General features: G+C 37.8%; 1 protein-coding gene across 1 annotated transcript in view; it reads right to left on the bottom strand.

The window, feature by feature from the left end:
• The window catches only part of OTOG (otogelin), an 84,249-nt gene that overhangs the window by 37,676 nt on the left and 24,065 nt on the right, over positions 1–22,508 (bottom strand). The window contains exons 18-29 of the mRNA XM_010136612.1: positions 22,013–22,087; positions 20,248–20,291; positions 18,321–18,474; positions 12,842–12,949; positions 8,829–8,967; positions 8,443–8,574; positions 7,247–7,393; positions 6,522–6,641; positions 5,532–5,648; positions 3,957–4,113; positions 2,931–2,957; positions 1,061–1,228 (exon numbers count right to left, since the gene is read on the bottom strand). Of these exons, the coding sequence (XP_010134914.1) occupies positions 1,061–1,228; positions 2,931–2,957; positions 3,957–4,113; positions 5,532–5,648; positions 6,522–6,641; positions 7,247–7,393; positions 8,443–8,574; positions 8,829–8,967; positions 12,842–12,949; positions 18,321–18,474; positions 20,248–20,291; positions 22,013–22,087 (1,388 nt within the window). The remainder of the gene's footprint in view (positions 1–1,060; positions 1,229–2,930; positions 2,958–3,956; positions 4,114–5,531; positions 5,649–6,521; positions 6,642–7,246; positions 7,394–8,442; positions 8,575–8,828; positions 8,968–12,841; positions 12,950–18,320; positions 18,475–20,247; positions 20,292–22,012; positions 22,088–22,508) is intronic.

Below are 22,508 nucleotides of genomic sequence, written 5' to 3' on the forward strand. Positions count from 1 at the left end.
TGAGCTACCAAAGAAGCATGAATGTCATATAAATGAAGACATGGATATGAAAAATATCATACTAATTTTATGAATGGCTAAATGATGAAATACCAATCACTCAAACTGGACTATAAGGCAGGAACTCCATTTGCCAGGTTAAATTCCGAGCAAGAGATTTTTATATGAGAACAGTAGGACTGACCTTCCCTTTCCAAACCAAAATTGAATGCCATGTACCAGTGTCTCAAAACTATGGCTAATAAAAGAAATCTGGCTCTGGATATTCTGTTACATGAGTTCTTGTGTCAGTTCTACAGAAAACAGTATTACTAATCAAACGCTTGTCATTTTTTCAACTGACCCATATCCCTTCTTTGATTACACAAAGGCAGCCACCGAGTCCAAAGAGTCGATCAGAGACTCTGGGCAGTAAAACTGTATTGAGATTCAAGTACTCTGTGGGCATTAAAGTTGTGTATGCAGACAACTCTAGAATTTAATCAATATCAAAGTGCTGAATATATTCTTGTAAGCTTTTTCCACCTGTCTGAAGGTGTGCAAGACTTCTTTCATCTGCTGAATAAGCAACACATTCCTTTTGTGAAAACTTAAGTCGGGATCTGAAGTAGACAAATTTGCAACACACACCCTTACACAGCTCAGGTTAGCGCCAACTGGTGTCTCTGTACAAGTGGGCAGACAATGAGCTATGGTGGCAAAGTGAGTGAATTATGGAGTACTTTTCTTGTATCATTTCTTCCCAGTTTGTCCCGTGTCCCCATTCCCAGAGAAAAGGTAGAGGGAGCAATGCATATCTGGACCATCGGGCTACAACATTGTTTTAGTGCTTCTGAAGGTTAGTGTGGGGTGTTGCTTTTCAACTAGAAGTACCTGTTTATAAAGCTACAGCTGTCTAATTAAAACAAACTAAATTAAAATTTTGGAAGACAACATTAAGGTGCACAATCAGCTGACATATAAAGATTTTTTGACCCAGGTCTATTTGTAAACATATGCTCATATTCAAGAGCAGAAATTGCTGTGCCTTATTTAAGCCTCTAGGTTACAGTTACATTACCATGTGCTTTGGGTCTATAAAGTCCTGAAGTCAGCATAAAGCTCACTGCATGTCCAGGAACAATATCATCTTCTCTCACTGGGAAAACAACACCATCCACCAGTTTTGCTGCCATTACAAATTCTCCATCCAAAAAGCTGACCAGTTTGTATGGGCCCTTTCCCAGAGCTGTTGAGGAAGAAGAAGAAGAAAAAAAAAAAAAAAAAAAAGGAGCCTGTGGCCATCTTTGCATCAAAATTTTCCAGACCTCTATTTTTGAAAAAAAAAAAAAAAAAAAAAAAAAAAAATCAGACTCACCTTCCATGTCAAGTGTCACAAATGCTTGAGTTCTAAATATTATGGGACAGCACATAATGAAAAACCCATCTCTCCAGTCTGAAAACAGCTCTAGGTGCCATGCAGTAAGCTATAATGAAGACCAAAACAAAGCCAAATCTTTTAGAAAACACCTGTTCTGAAAACTGCTCAGAATACCTCATTTCAATTTTCAAGATTCATTATAAGCTTTTTATTTTCCTTCCTCTCATCCATTGTGGTTTCATAATCGCTTCATTAAAGTTGACCGCTCGGTTACTTGATTTAGAAGTAAACAGTGTTCTACAGAACACTGTGAGATCTCTCTAAATTATTTTTTTGTATGGCTGAACTGATTATACACTTCTTACTATTCATTAAAACCTATTTTATTAGTGTCTAAAGCATAAGGCATTTTGCAGGGAATAAATTTTTTTTGTCATTAAGTATCAAAGAGCTCCTTGAACAGTGCAGGTACAAACATAACCACTGAGAAGTGAGACACAAAGTGATCAGCAAAGGAATGGTCATACTTTACCTAAACACGAAAAATCCCAAAAGCACATTAAGTTATTTCACAAATCTTACAATGTCTCACCTCCTCACTTAGTTCCAATTTCACTGCAGAAAAGTATTTTGAAGTTTATTTTCAAATGTTACTTGAAATTATTTTAGTAAACTTCTCTGTTAAAAATCAGGCATTTTAGACCATACCCAAGAAATTCACCTTGCTACTGTCTTACCCACAGGCCAGGACACAGCAAGCATGTCTAATGTAGAAGCATCCCAGTACTTCTCAGCTAATAGCTGCAGCTAATACCACTGATCCTTAAAATCTGTACCAACAGGTCAAAAAGTTTTGACTAGGAGTCTTGACCATGCTTCACATCAGGCTGGCTTGCAGGGCTTGTATTTGTGCCACGTCTAACTATGCAGACACTCACAATGTAATTGTAAAACAGTCTGAATATCGCTTTCAGTGTTAACACATCCTGTATATAAACCAGCACCCAGCGCAGATTCAAGGGTTACTCTAGCCTCTTGTACAAGTTTTGCACCTCTCTGAGAGCTACTCGGATGCAGCAGCAATGCTTGTCACTCAGGAACTTACAGCTAGGTCAGCCACACCTGAACAGAGAGTTAATCCCCGCTGGGGCACAGAAAGTTGTGGTACCTTAACAGCTATCTCCCTCTGGAGACTGCCCAGGAGACCACAGTTGGTTTTACAGACCCACTGAGTAGCAGTTTTGAACTGCAGTATGCCTTAAGCCAGTAGTGCCACTTGAACTAGTAAGATAAATAATCTATTAATTACTTAATGATTTAATTGTTTAGTCATTATCCAAAAATGCAAAGAAAATAAATTAAACACACATTCGTGAGAAAGACCCAGGAATAAAAAAGATTATGAAATTAAAAGCCTTTGACAAAGCAAAATAAACCACCGTAATAGAATCTTGGCTATTTAAATATCTGTCATTCACAACTGTTATCATTAACATAATTAGTTTCACACAAAGTACTAAAGCATATATAAAGAATTTTATTGATGTTATTGACGTCCTTTAGGACTTACCTTTGTTGAAATATTCACAATCATAGGCTAAAAAATAAAAAGAAAAGAAATGCAATTGTAGGCATTCTGTGGAAAAACAGGCTTTCTATGACCATCAATGATTCAAGGGCAACCCAAATGCTTGGCTAAGTTAGGTCACACACAAACATTTATTAAAAAGTTATTACCAAATACTTTCTTCACTGCTTTAAATAAAATACTAATTAAAACCACACTGATTTAAATAAAATATTGTTTTCTAGGAAAAACACTAAGCTTCTATATCTACAGCTGTCTTTTTGTGCCCTCTAGTGGTTAAGACTAAGTTTGCTGTCTTTTCATGCTCACATGAAAATACACATACCATTTCCATCAAAAATTAAGAGTAACCCTCACACTCTACGGCAAATCTACTGTGTGACTTCAAGCAAGCTGCATACTCACTCTGTGCAGCTGCAAAGTTAGAAAAATGCTTGTTTCATTCTTTATATCTTGCCCATTTTTGTCACATCTTTGAGGAAACAATTTGCTGTTAGGCATTTGTACTAGGTGCCACAGAAAAAGACTTAGGAATTTTTTTACAACTTCTAAGCGTTGTTGAATAGCGATACTAAGGTAATGCCAAAGTCCTGCTTAAAAACCTACTTGTTTGTCTTTGCATTTCACACTTGCTCTGGGGGCAGTAGTAAGGCAGTTATATTTCATAGACCCTGTTAAGTGAAGTCCTGCTGCAGATGGAAATTACTTGAGCTGTTAACTGCGTAACTTTGGTTTGAGTGTTGTATGCCATACCCTAATATAGACTTCCCATGAATTTTCCTTTCATGTCAGAGGGCAAGGAATTAAAGACCCATAAATATGGAAAGAAGCATGTAATCCAGCTAGACCAAAATGAACAGAGGGAAGTGAGAGGCACCCACTCATTCCTGCCAGTGTGGCTTACTGGTTCAATTCATGGCCCCAGGTAACTTAACATGATTGATTTTTCAGGTCTGGGTCTCAGAACTGCAGTGGCAGCCACTGGCAATGCTGGTTGAGTAAACTTACGACACACTCTAGGGGACCTCCAGTCTACAGCAACTCCATGTTGGCAGCACTGATGAGCATATGCTGATACACTTGTACAGAAACACTCGCAGTCACCTCCTTGGTTACAACCACATGTATCTGTCAAGCAGTTTGAATAAAACCAGGTGACATCAATCTGGAAATACAAGTATCACTTATCAAAAATACAGACACTGGCAACAATCATCTCAATACCAGGCTATGAGTCTTTCCAAAGTTAATACATAAGACTTTGAACTAAAGATTTTTGAATTTAAATGTTTCCTGAAATACAAGAAAAACAGTTTATTAGAACACATCATAAAATTTTGTATAGTACTTGGTAACACAATTGAATGAATGCCCCATAAGAACATGCATACTAAGACACTGATGTGAGCTTGTGTTTTGTAATAATTGAACCATAATAAACTACAAAGAGGCTTATGAAATAAGAGAAAATCAGCTGTCACAAATCATTAAATCTCAGAAGTGTTAAGAAAATTAGATATACATAAAATGTAAAAAATAATGTAGATGGAAAATTATTCTTTTCATGTGACAGTGGTTCATTCTTTTGATATTATTAGACAATTTCACAGGTGAATGTGATTTTTCCCTTAAATTAAGTTTTAAGTGACCAAATTTCAAAGAAAACTTCAATGCTAATTTGCTTATCAAATTATTACACATTCTGCACGGATTTACACTTGAGTAATACTTACACACTTAGAGGAACATAGTTGCTATGTATGTTATACAGAGAACTAAACCAACATTACATTAACATAATTTTCCCCTTTCTTCCAAAAGAGTATACAAAACAGCCCTGCAGGATTCCTGGTTGTCTTTCATATGAATCTCCTTTCCCCCTAGGAACCATTCTGACACTTACACACTTTAGCCCTGCACGCAGTCTCAATACACGAACACCCTGGGATATGTCATTTTCTGTATAAGACCTAGCTCTGGAAATCAGTCTCCACTCATCCTCCAGCTGAACCTGAGACCACTGACTGTCAGAACATGTTGTATGGCTCATTTGCTTCCTCAGGTAGTTGCCTGGGTGAGGAGACATATGCATTTTTTTCTAGGAATGAGGTGTTTACATCTGATACTGCAGAGAAGAAACTGTCATTTATTTACATAGCACACACGTTTTTCAGGCATGTGTAACATCTGAGCAAAATAAAGCAAGTGGTTATGCTTATGCAAATAGTGCTTGGAATTAAAAAAAAAAAAGTAACTCAAATTTGGTATAATTTTGTCTGCATTAATTACAAAGAGAACTAATAGGACTTCCCATATTGTAGAACGCTAAACCGGTGCTGAAGTGGCTTACTGTCTAGGTCAGCTATGTGCAGATAGTCCTCATAACAAGTCCAGGTGAACACCCACATTTTAGAATGAGAATAGGTATGGGTTAGAATTCCTTCGTGTTCTCTTGTGCTGTAATAGTCAAAATTATTGCTATGGAAGACAAGATGAAGCTTTAAAGTGATGCGAGCTGAAAAGTAAAGTTTTTCTCTATAGATGTTTCACATTTTTCTATATACAGCTTCGACCACAACTCACCACTGGATGACAAGATTCAAATGTTTCACTCAACAGTATTCCACATTCTTTCTTGGCAAATGGCTCTCTAAGGGGATTCAAACTGCATGGATTTCGAATGTCAGAGCTGTCAACACACTTAACCAGAAAGCAAAAAATTCAAGGTGAGAAACTTGTTTCATAATCACTTTTTTTGAACTTACAAAGCATGGGTTTGGGGATTTGTTTTGGGGTTTGGTTGTTTTGTTTTTAAGACATTTAAAACATAAAACAAATGCATCATTTTCAAAATTAAAGCCAGACTAAGATATGGAATTAAAAGGGGATGATAATCTGCAGGAAAGTACACAATCTGAGGAAATGTTTCATTTATCTGAAAGGAGCAGAAAACCAGCTATGCTCACGTAGGTCTAAACAGAGCTGCCAAGCAGCCCCAATCTGCAGTCCTTACACCTCAATAGCGTAGCTTACCTCAGTAACAAAGTTCACTTGGAGAATGTACATTAGAAGTGTCAGAAATCAAATCTTAACTACTAGGTAGGAAGGAATATTGCTAGGAGCTCCATTAGACATGTGACATTTAAAAAATTCAATTTTTAACTTTACAGCATATGGGAAGAATATATTTTCATTCCATTGCTATGGTTTCACAGTTAAATATTTCCCAGCTATGAAAGATCAGCTAAACTGACAACAGTCTAAAGTGAACCCACAATTCTTCCATTACATAAAAAAATGACTACTTTACTGTTCAAACAATGTCTTCAAAACCACTCGTAGATTCAGATTATTGTAAAGCGTTTTTCTCCACACTGTAGTGCTGCATAGGAAGAAAGGTGACTACTTCGTTCTCATTAATGGATTACGAGATCTGTAAGAACCATTGTCATTGCCATTTGCATTACTGCCTGACCGATACTTTCAGGAATGTATTTCTGATTTCATTCTAGATAAATTATACCACGTAACAGAAAAAAGTATGCTAGCAAACACATTCTTTTTACTACATACCTCTACAGCAGTCCAGCTGTTTCCAAACTCTTGTGAGTTTGTTAATTCAAAATTATCTGGAGTCTTCAATTCATTTACTGTCTTCAAATCAAAATTTCCACATAATCCTGTCAATTTACCCTGAGGAAAAAAGCATACGTATATACACACACACACACTCATATACATTCACACACAAAATACAAAATATATATAACCTTATATACTTTAAAAAAGTATTTCCGTATGATAGAAAACATTACCCACAACAGGATTTGTTCCTTTTCAGCTAAATTTCAGCCAAAACAGTTCAGCTCTTTGTGATAATAAAGCTATGGAAAATCTCTCATTCTGCTAACATCAATACTATTCCCTTTCAAGTATCTCCAAGCCTTTGAGCGGATGTTTCATCCAGAGAAGTGACCCGTTTGCTAGCTACATGCTTTTTTATGTTTCAGGAAAGTAACACCTGCTCCAGTCATATAAGGAATGAGTACTGAAGGAAAATGCTGTCTAAAAGATAGTTGTTTCCATTGTTACAGACATTAGACAATAAAATGACTGAGAGAAAACAAAGTAAACGAGAACGAATATTTTAATTGACAAGGTAGTTGAATGTTTCTCTCCTTGACTCTACCACTGAGGTCCTGTGTGATTTCTGATACGTCACCTATTCTCTGAATAATAACATCTGACTTAAGACTTACATAAATACCTCACAGAAACAGCAATAAGAGTCCACTTACCTGCCACTGATGACCCATTTGTACATGAATTGTTGTTCTCTGATCCCAAAGAACAGTGATGTGCTCATCAGGAAAATGAACAACAGTGAAAAATCCAGCTTTCCATAACTGTATTTGTTGTAGTTCATCTATGTGACTAGATAAGCTCTGTTCAAAATAAAACAAGGCAGCTTATAACATAAATAACGTCTTCACAAAACATTCACTTGACAGGAAATGAAACACCTAAATAAATGAATGACAAGATTCCACACAGGGATAAGTGCTTAAACAAAACTGACCTGGATTTTGACTGTGAACTGTGATGTATTTTTATGATTTTTCCTATTTTAAGAATTACATTAAACTTACAGAAAAGGTAACTGCAACTGGAATAAAGATTCAAATGTCAGTGGTTCATCTGGGAGGTAAATGTTAGTCTTAAGGTTCCTGGTTTTGATTTTCACTTAGTTATACATCATTGCATTCAGAATTTCTTAGCCACAAGCATTTTTTTGAATACGGATAAGTACACAGACGCATGGAGCATCATCTTCAAATAAGGAGTTGTCGAAATTTGTCCAGAGATCGCCATCTTGTTTACATAAAGCATTCTTCTCTCCATCCAACAACAATCAGATTCCAAATTATTTGTAGCACAGACTAAGATGTCTGGTTTAATTATATAATAACTCATATAAAGAAACACAACTTTTTTTTTGCTTAGTCAGTCCATAAACTGTAAATAGTACCATTTATACTACAATTACTAAATATTTACAGCAATAGAGTTTGCCATTTGGCCAAAACAAAAATGAAAGGCGGGAGGATATAGCAGGGACTGCAATTTATTCTTTACAATTGTAAAGGAATATGGCTCCTACACATTCCAGACCAGACTAAACTCGTAATTCTAGTGGAATTAAACAGCACTACTCCCACTGATTTCCAAATAGCTAGATTTGTCCTAAGACACTAAACAGGAAATAAGTCTAAACAAAAGAAGTACAATCATCTCATCTAACATTTTTGTGAAATATCCCCAAGATTTTGTTTAAGGTGTCCCTTGAACAATCCAGATGTGATCAGCATTCATGGTAAAGATATTTATGCCTCTGCTACTTGAGTGGCACAGTAAGTTTTTGCTAACAAAAAGAAAAAACAGCTAGACAAGTACATATGCTACCTTTTGATCAGTGTTAAAAACTGAAACTTACTGGATTTCCAGTTTCATCATCAAATATTAAAAAAGATTTTCCAACATTAATGACAATGTTTTTTCTGCAAACGATTCCAGTGTTAAAGCAGTTAATATTCTCTATAATAACAGAAAAACTTGCTGAAGTACCCTGAAGGAAAAAAAAACAGAAGTGGACACTTCTAGATAAACTAATATAAATGTTTATTTTTATACAGTTTGATTAGCAGAAAACTCAGTGTATAATAACTACGTTATGCATGTTTCAAAGTCTAAGCAACATCAAAGTTTAAAAAATTGTATGTAGGACTCAATAAAATGTATAGATTGGAAATAAGTAGAAGGGCTGTTTTTAAAGGTAGTTTTTACACCCAGTTTGACAGAAGCTTTACAAATAGGTCTCACCTTAACTAGGTAAACTTTACAAGTTCCAACAAAGTCAAATGTTAGTCCATCAAATGTTCTGTAATGCCGATCCCCATACGCAGTACACATTGATGGGCAAGGGTGGAAGGTGCATTGAAATGATCCATGCTGGCAAATGCTGAAAAAAAAGCGTGACCAATCATGGTAATATCAACTGTAACCACAGACAAATGACTACAGCTATTGCACTGACGCAAAAAACCAAAAGCCACGCAAGTATGACGACTATAGACAGAAGCATAGCATCGTGAAAAGTTAACTAAAAGCAACATATATAAATTGATTTGCTGGGGAGGAAAAAAGTACATATACAGTTGGACTTGATGATCTTAAAGGTCTCTTTTAAGCAAAATTATTCTGTGATTTTGTGATCTCATACAGCTTGTGTTTCTTCCTTGTAGAATTTATAGATGCCAGAATATATAAGCACCAAAGGGCATTTCTTTCGCTGAAAGAAGAGAACAAGAAGTGCCACCCGAATAATACCATTTACTCTCTAGCAACTCACATCAATAACGTGCCACAAGAACAAAGCTTTTTTTTTTTCAGCTTCTCACAGAACATTTGTTTGTATACAAGCTGAATCTTAAAATCGACAAGCAATGTGTCCTATTACTACAGTCTATACACTCTGCTTGAATGATAATTTCACAGAAGTGCAAAGTAAAATTTCAGTAGCACTATTTTGGTTCTTACATGCCTTAAAAGAACCATGGTTTGTGTTGTTAGACTTTTATTTCTTTTGCCCCCTCAGATGGCTAGGTCCTATCATCCCTAAACGCTAGCTGAACGGTTTAGGGGCTTCCAGAATAGTTCATGTTCTGTCTATGGCCACCTTAAGCACGGAAATTCTTTCGTCACATGTACACTAGGTGACAGTTCAGATCTTTCTAAATTACCTTTGCTTTGTAACTGCCTAACAGAGAGTCTGTGTAGCACTGGATATCATCTCTCTTTCTGCATCACCCTGTTGCAATCGAAATAACATTTTCAGAAAGGACATAAGGTTTATAAATAATGAACAGAACTTCATTTCCTGCATCCACAAGTCATTTTAAAAATGTTATTTTTTTTGTTTCTAAATGACCTGGACATTTTAAAAAAACTTCCCTCAAAGACAGCAGAGGTGGTGTTCTGGTATAGCTTTATTGCAGGTATCTTTTATAAATATAGATTAAACTGAATACAGCATGTAATATAATTTTGGCACATGTCTAAATTTATTATAAAAAATACTGAATTTTGAATTTCCTGATTAAATGAATGAATGCGTAATTTGCATCAACCTAGAATCATTTTCCATATTTTCCAAGACTCCACTTACCCCATCATTGATTTGGTCCGTTGCTTGTGCTTTGTGTAACTACATATATAAATATACTAAGCACATGACTAAAATAAGTTAGAAGCACAACATGTGACAAGTGTTTGCTGTACCCAAGTACAAGTAGACGGCAGCAGGACTTGTCCAGCTAACTCTAGTCACCTCAAAGTGGTACCTACAGCAAGAACATAATTAAGCCAGTCGAGAGAGGGGCAAATAGAAGAAATTATATTTGAACTGAAGGAATAAGTGCTGCTTCTTGTGCTCTCTGAGACATTACGTTTTAGTTTTACTCTTGGCCCATTCAAAACCTCCTTCACATGCATCTATTAAGGGCTCGTGCAGAAACATTTCCTAATGTGTAACGATACTTTCTTTTACAGGATTCTTAACACGTTTACAGTCAGAAGGAAGGGCTTAAGAGCTACACAGTATCTTCAAAGTCCTCTGCACCAGTCTGGTTTTATACTAAGTAAACTAACATTTATTTACCAGAATCTAGAGAGTCCTCACTGGAAAAGCAGACCGCTAAGCATCTTCCAAACTTGGACTAGCTCTTTTAAAAAAAGTTTTTCTGAGAAGTCTTTGTTTAGGAACATAGGAGGCTCAACTCAGCAGCCAGCATCTGCTCAATGGTCTCAACGTACGACAGCAAACCAGTATAACTAACTGCACCACTCATTTTACCCTGCACAACATGCTGCTCTGGTACCTCTAGTTAGCATCATAACCATCTGCATTTAATCTCACCAGCACATGATTACAATTTCAGGCAGTTGCACTGCAAACCAAACTTGGGAAACCTAGAATCACAGTTCAGCCAGACCCCAGAAGTTGGGCTGAAAGTTCATGGCACTCCCCTGGCAGTTTTGCCAATTTAAGAAGTTATTTTATTTGTCATTTTATTGTTCAATAGACAAATCAGATTTATAGTTATGTTGCTAATATTCGATCAGATATTAATAAGATGATACTTGGTATCAACACACACCATTTCTGTGCACTAAATAACTCTGAAGTCACTATAACCTCTGAGTGCCTAAGTGAGTTTGTTTGCACAGGAGTATACTCATGGTTTGCACATTTCCCTTGACATACCAAATACGCCCCTTTGTACACACACAGCAGTCTCAAAGCCTTTCTAAACTTCCTATCAAGCAGAGCTCGTTGAGACTTCCCATCTTTTTGGTGGAAGTGATTTCCAAGAAGCCATCATCGCTTAATCTGTCTTTGCCTCTGGACATGGAAGACTAGAAGAACGATGAGAACCTTAAAGATCTGTACGTGGATTGATGGGCCTGGCCTCAGAAAAAGAGAGAAGGCTAAATATCCAGTTTCTTTCTGCCTGCACTGCTGAAGTTTCGTACATATTAAATGGGATATAATAGCTCTTTCTGGTGCAACCAATCCCACATCAGGTCCAATTGGAGAGACCTTTAGAAATAAGGGGGTGAATAACCCGGGTCGCTTTACCTGCCTGCCCAGTGCAGATGGCTTGTAAGTTGCTTCACCAGTCGACCAAAGGGCTACAAATATCTTCTAGAGCAGATACTGAGGACCTGACGAGAGGCAGAGGTAGGCAGTCAGCACAAGGCTGGAGTGGCAATGACATCCAGACAAGGCAGCGATTAGTGCTGACTGGACAAGCCTTCACTGTTCTAAGCTACACTGAGCTGTGCAGGCCAGGGGCAGTAGTTTACCAGGTGACTCCAGTTAAATGTTCCTGGTAAGGTAAGAGATGGGAACAAAAGGAAGGAACTGCTCTGCAGAGAAAGCTAGAGGCTACACCACTACCACTGTATCTTGATGCTTGACAGTACAACCGATTTTTCTGAGACTCTGGTAAGATAAATAGTGCTGTTTAGTGCCAGCGTGGAGACCATGATACAAACTTGTTTCAGGATCATGAAAATGTGGTATATTTTCACATATTCACTCTTATGAATGTTGAAATGGTGGCATGCCACGTTCTACTGAAAGTGCCCAAGAAAACCTCACGGACTAATGTAGCTGTAGGGAACGTGCTGCATTTACAACACTGGACAGGAAAAGGAACAGGTTTCTGCATGTATTTGAGTGATGCTGACAACCCCTGCCTATTGAAACACTTCCTTTAAAAGCCAATTGATTCATCAGTGATCCATACATGCAGAATTAGGAACCAATTTATCCATTACTGTGCTCAGTACATGATGTTGCTTTGTACTCTCCTCAATTTATTATTGAAACAAGTGTATTCTTATAGTCACAGTGTTATGGATCCCAAGACTGCTCAGTTTCAATGCTAAATGTGAAAATCAATAATTAAAAAGCTTTAGCAAATATCACTGAGGTGTAATATTTGAAGGATTTTACCTCTGCATTAGGAAGGCTGACCAAGGAATATTAATTTAGATTACCTTAATAAAAAAAAGTTTTCTACATCAAGATTTTTTTTTTAAAAACTCCCAAATAGCTGTCATTTTGTTACTTAAAAGCTCCTTAAAGCAAGCACTAAAAAAAAAAATGCCATTTTAACAGCTTTTTAAATAAATTTTAATACCAAACTAGGGTAAATGATTTTCCAGAATCTGTTGTGAAATTTATGATTAGGAATCATAAAGGAATAATCAATCCATAAACAAACAACTAAAATGAAATATCTTCACGTAAATAGATCTCTGCTTACCATGTATGACAGGAAGAAATGACTTTGTCACCTGGAAAGTATTCCTTCCCTTTCCACGAACATGGACATTCATCTGCGTCCAAGCATACATCCCCATATTTAACAAGGCTACCAAAAAACGAACAAAAAGCATACAGATTCAGTAGACAAACACCTGGTTTCTAGATACAGAAATATTTTCCTAAGCTTTTAAATTAGCCTTATTATGATTGAAAAATAGTATTTAAAATCTTCTGAAACTGAAAAGGTTAGTTATACAGTAAAAGGATTTCTTACAGGCACCATACAATCTATAACTATCCTTGTTTCTAAATGCAAAGTTTTTAAATGTATTTGTATTGGGAAATAAACAGTCTCTTAAAATGGCACTGTTAGGTTGATAATCTTTTCTCCTTTTCAAGGTAAGTTTGCTTAGAATTCCAGTACCTCTTTGTAGTAATACAGATTTTATACAGGTTTTCGTGTGTTCTTAACAGTTTTCCAAGGAAAACAGATCTGGCATTTCTGGTATTTAGCACTGTAATTTGGGCAAGAAACTGCATAGAGATTGTGGGTACAAGGCACATCTATGACAGACAGGGTGATAACACTGTTTTGTTTCATTGATATCCACGAGGAAAGATTTAATCATTGCATTTATCGTGGAACATTTTATTTACTCATATTAACTGGTAATTTGCGTACTAAAACTCTTCTTCTGTGTCTTATTTATCAGATGGAAATTTACAACTCTGTAGCTCTTCTTAATGGGAGTGAGCAGACAGCATAAAAAGCCCTCCACCATTCAACCGAAAACTGTAACTTTCCTCCAGGGTACGTGAAACGTTCTTTGTAATCCATACTTATTTCAGATATTGAGCTGCTTGAAGACAATCAACTGAAAGACTAAAATTCCCACTGGTTTAAAGCTGCTCAGAACTGAACAGGGCACATTCACACACAAAAACTGACAAGGTGTAACAGAAAATGCAGGTTTTTCCTCGCATTATTATTACCCTGGCTGAAACAAGTGATAACAGCTTTCTCTCTTGTAAAGCCAAGCAAACAGATAGATTTCAACAATTTAAGAATTCACCACAAATAACCTACACAGAGGCCTTGCACAGCTCTCCTTTGAAGTATCAGACATTTTTCCTGACACCTATACTTACTGTCCCACCTACAATGAACTGCGAAGACAAGGACAGCTATCACGCTTACTGTGCCAAACATTCATTATTGTCTAAACTCATTACTGTCTAAAACTTTGTTCATTCACACAAATATGTAAATAGTCTTGGTAAAGGCATCATCAGAAGCAACACATCTCCTGTAAGTCACAAACACTTCTTCACTTTTGCAAAGCCCACAAACCAGAACACTAAAAAATAACTCTCTCACAGCCTCCACCAGAGCACTTTTCAACAGGCTGTGCATCTGTCTCACAGCTCTTTTCCCTCCCCTGGGCAATAGCCTGCCACCAGCTGATCTAGGCAGCCATGAACACTTTTGCCCCAACACCACATCTGCCCTCCGAGGGTTTCACAAACCTTCCTATAAAGGCCTGTAATAGAGTTTAAGGAGGTAAAAGAATGAAATACACAGCAGGTAACATTTCTAATACTATAATTCCACAGTAACCCATAATTTCCCTAACCAGAAAACAGGATAAACAAATTTTCACAAATCAGCAGATGTTAATAACATTACCGTAGCACTTAATGGCTTCATGTAGTTCACTCGCTGCCTACACAGAGAGAGTTAATATCTTCCTGCTGGGTGTCGTCTTACTTCTTTGGGGAGCTCTTTCCAGTTTCCACTTCCCCCCCCATTACAATAACGAAATATTAAATAATTTTACATAATGCTTGAAGGTTTTTTAGTAACCTTGTTATATGTCTTACTTCTTTGGGGAGCTCTTTACAGTTTCCACTTCCCCCCCCATTACAATAACGAAATATTAAATAATTTTACATAATGCTTGAAGGTTTTTTAGTAACCTTGTTATATCCTTCCGCATAACAACTGATTTTGATGCTTCAACTGAGATACAGTAAAGTCCCTGCACTTCTGCAGTTTCACCCTGTGTTGGGAAATTGCTCTGCATTCAGCCCTCCCATCAGCATTCCGCTAGTGCTAAGTACAGTGGGCCCTAAAAATGAAAATACATAGAAATAGTAGTAGCAACTTCAAAACCAATGCTAGGCAAGAGTAAAAAAAATTGAGTAACAACAATTCATCTAGATTGCCATATTCTGCAACCCCATCCTTAGAAGCCACTGAAAATTTCCCCTCGTCCATTGCCTAAGCCTCCTTCAAGGCACCTTAGAGCTCCTGCCTTCATACATCTTTTACTGATTGTTGTGGACAGAAGAGGGCAAAATCCTCTCACAAGTCACAAGTGTAATACATAAAACCCGGGTATAGGTTTTGCTGCAACATCAGAGCAAGGCAAGAGAGGGACTGTATCTTGACATCTCTCATTCTAAGTAGAAAAATGGGAATTAAAGTGAATGTAAGAACACAGGCAAGAACACTTTTATTAGCACCTATATTTTGTTCCCATAGATGTTTGTCCTGGTTTGAGCTAAAACTTCCTTGTTTTGGGAAATGGACAAATAGAATTATTCCATGCAGTACGATAATTCTGCATTTAATTGGTTAAGAGAGTCCAAGGCAAGAGAGGGACTGTATCTTGACATCTCTCATTCTAAGTAGAAAAATGGGAATTAAAGTGAATGTAAGAACACAGGCAAGAACACTTTTATTAGCACCTATATTTTGTTCCCATAGATGTTTGTCCTGGTTTGAGCTAAAACTTCCTTGTTTTGGGAAATGGACAAATAGAATTATTCCATGTAGTACAATAATTCTGCCTTTAATTGGTGAGGAGAGTCAGGTGAACGTAACGTTACGTCGGGAGCCTTTAAAAGCAGCAGCTCGGGGGTGGATCGCTCTCTTGGACTCGGGGCAGCGTTACGAAGGGAGCCCTCCTGCGGCTCTGCCGGCCCGACCAGGCCGAGAGCTGAGGGCCTGCACCCCCAGAGGACCTGAGGAGTACAGACTGTGAACTGTTCCTGCCGTGAGTCTCGTATGAAAAGCGGGTGAAATATTCGGACTCCCGGCGTTTCCGTACAGGGAGGTTTTTTATCCCCTGCAGTTTTTTTTTCCTTGCCGCGCGGGGTTTCTCCCCCCCGTCTCACTGTGAGAAGAATTCTACTTTCTCTGTCCACAGCTGCAGAGTCTTCACTCCCACCTCACTGCTGCGTGCCTGCCAAGAGCACTAACCTTGAACAGAACTGTACAGAACTCTGGTTATCTAAGTCCTCTCTTCTTCGTTTTTTTTCCCTTTTCCTCAGTTCGTGCCTATATATATATTAGTGTATAGTTGTGTGGTTTTATTGTTTATTAAAAGTTTGTTTCAGTTTTCCCAAATGCAGACCGAGGTGTGAATTTTCTTTTATTTTTTTCCTTTAAACCCCTTCTGTCTCTAGCGAGACAAAGGGGATTCATTAAGGAATTCGAGGAGTTGTTCCCTCGGTCCCTCGACCCTTAACAATGTTTTATTTTCTAGTTTGTATGTAGGGAAGGAACATAAAAGGGCAGGGACTTAGGACCACCAGAACAAAAAGAGAGGTCAAAGCAGGACCTCTTTCACCCTGCTCACAGTCCCATCACTGCTATTAGGTGGGGGTCACCTCAGAGAGCACCTGCAGCTCTCGCAGCTGCATAAGGAAGTGGTACACACCGCGTTATCATGAAGTACTCTGTACCACAAGGCAAGACTGAGGGGAAGGCAGGCTGAGGTTCAGACTTTGTTCTGGCATGGACTGTCAGTGTGTTGGTGTGATGTTTGGTACCTTTCTATGTCAGCTCAGCTGAACATAGACACAATTTTTTCAAAGTTCAAATATTTTTCATTAAGCACACTGGATTAAAACCTCTCTCTATATCCTCAGACAGTACCGTTTTCCTCAAGAATACTGTGGGTGCAATTTAGTGCTAAAAATCACATACAGCAGGACTCCACAGGGAGGTGAGTTACCAAAACAATTGCTATTTGTGAATGGCCAAAAAGAAGGCAGTAGCTGTTCCTGACCTATAATCACTGGTTCTTCTGAAAAGAACTGTACACAGGAGATGAGCATATACATTTTTAATAAATTATGCTTTTGGGGAATGAACATGTATTTGCAGATACATGTTAAAAGTATATTCCCAGTGTTGTTTTTCTGTCTTTGTCAGAAAGTAACTCCAAATATAACGGACACTTTCCTTTCAAGCCAAATGACTTCAATCATTTTCCACTTGTTTTTAAGAAGAGAAATAGAAGGCAATATAAAAAGGTGCACAAGAAGCTGAACAATACTGGTGAAGTTCCACTGTGAATTGAAAACAAGTACAGAGGAAAAAAAAACTAAGATATTTGTTTGCAGCTAGTGTAAACTGGAGAGTGGGAGACCAAGAGGGTTGTGGAAGTATTGCAAGAGGAAATAACAAGTACTGAAATGTATCAGAAAGAGTAGCAAGTTTGCAGAGCAGAAGACGATGGAAAAGAAGGGGTTTGTCACAGCACTGCAACGGAGGTACATCTACTCTTTGGAAACCAACTCCAGTTCAATACCTTTAGCGTGCTGTAATTTCATAGCCATCAGAAAAAGAAACCAGAACAAAAGAAAAAAAAAAGTGGGATTCGTGTTTTTTTCCTAAATGTACATCAGGAAAAAAATTCTCAGAGTTTCAAAACAGATTCACAGGCCATAAAAATAAATATATATACACTATTTCAAAACAGTCTATAAATGTTCCTTTCATGACTAGGCTATGATGCCAAAATCTATGTTCTTGGTCATTCTACAGTGATGTTACCTTCTTTAAGGACAGCCTGTTGACACACTTGATAAAATATTAAGTAGGGTATTGCATGTTGCTGAGCTGTGAGAAGTTAAGTGACCTGGACCTACAGATAACCATAAGAGGCAAACAACTGAGAACTCATTTTTTACTCCCTTGCACTACCAATATTGAGGAAAAAGAAAAAGGAATTATATCACTGAAACAAGGAAAAAATTACATTTTGAGGGACAGAATACTGAAAATACTGCCTAGGAATGAAGAAACAAGCCTCCCTTGGTGAAATGTTCAAATAAGAGGTTACATATCTCAAAAAAATTACCTAGGTAAGCACGATTCTGTCTGATCCAGTACCTGTACTACTGCAATTTCAAAGCCCTTTCTATATTCCTCCAATTTTGTTTTTATTATTGTGAAGAATTACACCCCTGGCTCCACCATCTCTCTCCTCGTTTACCATTTCTTGCACCTTCAGCGGCTAATATCGTTGTGTGGTAAGTCTTCACAAGTTGAACGCTCAGCCCCTGGTAACTCAAATTCTACTCCAAGTAGAAATGCAGTATGTCCTCAGCAGAATTTATTACTTAATACTGAAGATAGTCACCTATGTTTGTGCACCAAACGATACAAATCAGTCTGTACTCACCCTGGTGGGCAGACACAACCTGAAACACAAGGATAGTGTGCTGAGAAAGTGAAGTTTAGCAGCTGATTCTCACAAGTTCGCTCTCTGCTGAGATGAGGATCAGCTTGTGGATTACTGCAGTTAATATAAATCTGTCCAACTGGGCAGCCTTGTGCTAGGAAAAAAAATTGACAAACACCAGTCTTCACACCTGAAATTTTGTTTTCCATAAAGATGTGCAATAGATTTAGACCGAGAATATGTTACACGGAAGTGTAAGATCCAGTAACATCCAGTTGTCCATCTCTCCAAAACAGTGAGCTTCACAGAACTCCTCTAAATCTCATATGAAATACTAAAATGCACGTACTTGCTCAGCAAGGGACATGACTTATTATAGCTAGTCAGGAATCAGTCCTCCAAAACAAAAATGCAGCAAAGTACTAACAACAGAGAAACAGAAGTCAACAGAATGAAGAAAAATACAAGAAAAGGTCTGAGAGCTGGATGTGACTTTCCATGCTGGAGCCACTCACTACAAATTGCACAATTGCTTTTGGGTTGTGCTGAGCATACTGTGTAGGTGCAACAGAAACTCCTGAAGTGGTGGCACTGTTTTAAAGTAGTTTTCACTGGTTGCTGGGGTTTTGTTTATTAGGGTGAGAGGTTCTGGATAATTGTCAGAAGAGTTGGCAATTCTGGAACTGAAACATTATAAAAACTGATTAACATTATTATAAAAAATGAAAAATATTTTTCTTATTTCAGTTACTCAGGGTTTGTGGGGTGAAAAAAAGAAACACCTGTGAAAAATTACTGCCAATGTTCACTTCCTACAATCATCTTCTATGGGGCAAAGCTAACCTTTGTTTATCTGAAACAAACAAAACTGAAGTTTTGTTGTTTGTCATGCACCTAAGCTCATTCACATTAGCAGTCTAAAAAAAAAATTAGTATTTTAAAGCACTGGGAGAAAAAGAAAAGTTTCTCCGATTTAACAATGTTTTGGACTGTTATGCTGTTGCTTTGCACCAGCCTGGCTTTCCATCACGCAAATAGGAATCTAGTGAACTTCAGCAAGGGAAAGCACAGGATCCTGCACCTGGGGAGAAACAGCTCCATGCACCAGTACAGGTTAGGGATTGATCTGCTGGAAAGCAGCTGTGAGGAGAAGGTCTGGGAGTCCTGGCTGGGCAACAGGTTGACCATGAGGCAAATAGCATCATGGCGTGGATTAAGAGCAGTGTGACCAGCTGATCAAGGGAGGTTCTCCTCCCCCTCTACTCTGCCCTGGTGAGGCCACATCTGGAGTATTGCATCTAGTTCTGGGTTTCCCAGTTCAAGACAAAGAACTACTGGATAGAGTCCAGCGGAGGCTACGAATATGATTAGGGCACTGGAGCATCTCTATTATGAGGAAAGGCTGAAGGACCTGGGTCTGTTTAGCCTGGAAAAGAGAAGGCTGAGAGGTGATCTTATCAATGCTTATAAATATCTAAGGGGCAGGTGTCCAGAGGATGGGGCCAGACTCTTCTGAGGACAAGGGGCAACAAGCAGACACTGCAACACAGAAAGTTCCTCCTAAACATGAGGATAAATGTTACTTTGAGGGTGACAGAGCCCTCAAAGCACTGGAACAGGTTGCCAAGAGAGACTGTGGAGTCTTCTCCTCCGGAGATATTCAAACCCCACCTGGATATGATCCTGTGCAACCTGCTCTATGTGAACCGGTTCTAGTAGGGGGTTTGGACTAGATGATCTCCAAAGACTCCTTCCAACCCCTACCATTTTGTGAAGTATACAGTTCCTAAATTATGGATCCCATTTTGCAAGCTACTCATGTGTACATATTGCACAGTCTTGTACTACAGATAAAGGGTTCTACAGAGACTGGAGGATACTTCAATTCCAATGAATATGTATCTTTTCACCCTTTCTCTTCACTCACCCATTATGTTGTTATCACAATTCATTACTCCATCCCTGCAATGGCTGCAATAAAAATACATTAAGATGTAATGAGAAACAGGAAGATCTGAAATGTTTTCTGTTTAATAATGACACATACAGTATGAATCAATAAAAAAATTAACTGTATAAATGTCTGCATTCAACATTAGAACTTAACACCTAAAAAACATTAATGACACTTCCAGTTTTTGCTTTCTGGACATTTTGAGTTAAAATGCCTGGGCTGGCATAAAAACACATACAGAAATATACCACTGTACTGCTCCCAAAGACATCAGTTCCATAAGAAATAAACTAAGCCCTGTACATAACAATCATCATTACCTAAAACAAAAGAGCAAGGAGCAATAGCAGCAAAACAAAGCTTAAACATTCACACATGTATGTTACAGCAAGCTCTGGGTGCGTACATTATTATAAAGTCTATTTTCCTCACCATCAGCTTAGAAGTTTGCTGGAAAGCAAACTATTAGTTTATGTGACAGTCTTGATAGTACCAACAGTTCTTACATTATCCCACAGCTGAAGGTAAAACCCCAGTGTTGAACATAATACAATCACAAGCTATTGTGACTGCAGCCAAACTGGAATGACTTTTCCCCAAGAAAAACACTGTAACAGTAGATTGATAACTTTGTCTTTTCTCAACTGTGCCTAACATGAATCATGAAAATCTTATCCAGCTCACGATATCATCAATTTCTATTTCATTTATAACAAAATGAATGCTTTATTACTTTAATGTTCTTGGCTCACAGGAGAAAGCAGTGATGCAGTTGCTAATTTTTATCCTCATGCTGTTTGCTTCAGCAATACGACAGGAATTTAGCGTAGCAACCAACTGCGACTAACAGTTTACAGAACTAACTGGAACTACAGCTCATAGACAGAACCTAAAAAAATTCAAATTATGCTAATCAGGATTCAAAATAAAGTTGTTAGTGTATCATAAAGATTGTAGTATGTACTACTTGTCTGTGCAAAATATTACAAAAATATTGCAAAATATGACATCTGTGCAAAATATTACACAGACAGGAACAGACACATTACTCCCCTACATGACAGTTCAACAAAGAAACAAGCAAACTGCATAAAACTCAGCCCTAACAAGATACTGCATGAAAAGAAAAAGATGTTGAAAAAGATGCATCTGGCAGCAGCCAGAATAGTTTAGCAAGTTTTCTTCTCTAATGTCAACATTGTAACAATGCAAGAGGAAGACCAAAAGGACAAGAACAAATGCTAAGTATAGGGAAGAGAGATGCAGCCAATTACCTCTGGCTGCAGTTATTTGCATTGTTTCTTAGTTAATAAAGCCATGTTGCTCTTTTACACTATTTCTGTAATTAGTGGAAGACAGATTCTTAATCCTGCTTCAGAAATGGATTCACAATCTTGTATAGGGAAGGAGAATAGCCATGAAGGTCAACTTGAACAGAGAGTCAGAAAACATCTGGAGCTTTCTGGACTCTTCCACCACAGATCTACAAATTATAGTGGCTTTTCTCTCTACTTTGCACTTCAGTATATCGGAATGTAAGAACAGCAGTCTGAAAATGTAAGCTCTAAAGAAGTTCTGTCCAAACATACATAGAAAACCGATGTAGGTTGCTCTGCGTTTCATTAAAAAACCACCAGTATAACAACAAAAACTCAATAGGCTAACAAAAATGATTTGACAGAGTTCTTAAAAAAAGACACACCAGAGGGGGGAAAAAAAAAAAAGTTTTGTATCTTACCATTTGCCCAAAGATGTCACAACATTTTCTCCAGGGGGATAATCAATTCCTTGAAAATAACAAGGGCATTCATTTCTGGAGTAGAGGAAAAAACACGTAACCAATTAACTCATATTGAAGGAAGAAAAACATTCCCATTGACTTAATCACTGTTCAAAGTTCATTTGGTTGCTTTGTTAGTTTTGGTGAGGTTTTTAGGTTGGGGGGATGGGTTTTTTTTTTTTAATGTAAGAAATTGATCTCAGTAACTACTTAGATATATACTGCCATATAACTCCAGCACATTCCAAACTAAATTAGTAACAAAGCAGAACCTCTAGACAACAACAAACACCTTCTGTATCTCTTACATGCCCCAAAACAGGGGAGGTTTAGGCTGGATATCAAGAAAAATTCCTTAACTAAAAGGGTTGTCAAGCTCTGTAACAGGCTGCCCAGGGAGGTGGTGAAGTCCCCATCTCTAGAAGGATTTAAAAGACGTGCTGATGTGGTGCTG

The sequence above is a fragment of the Buceros rhinoceros genome, unplaced genomic scaffold (genome assembly GCF_000710305.1).
Source record: "Buceros rhinoceros silvestris isolate BGI_N320 unplaced genomic scaffold, ASM71030v1 scaffold7720, whole genome shotgun sequence".
NCBI classification, from domain to species: domain Eukaryota; kingdom Metazoa; phylum Chordata; class Aves; order Bucerotiformes; family Bucerotidae; genus Buceros; species Buceros rhinoceros.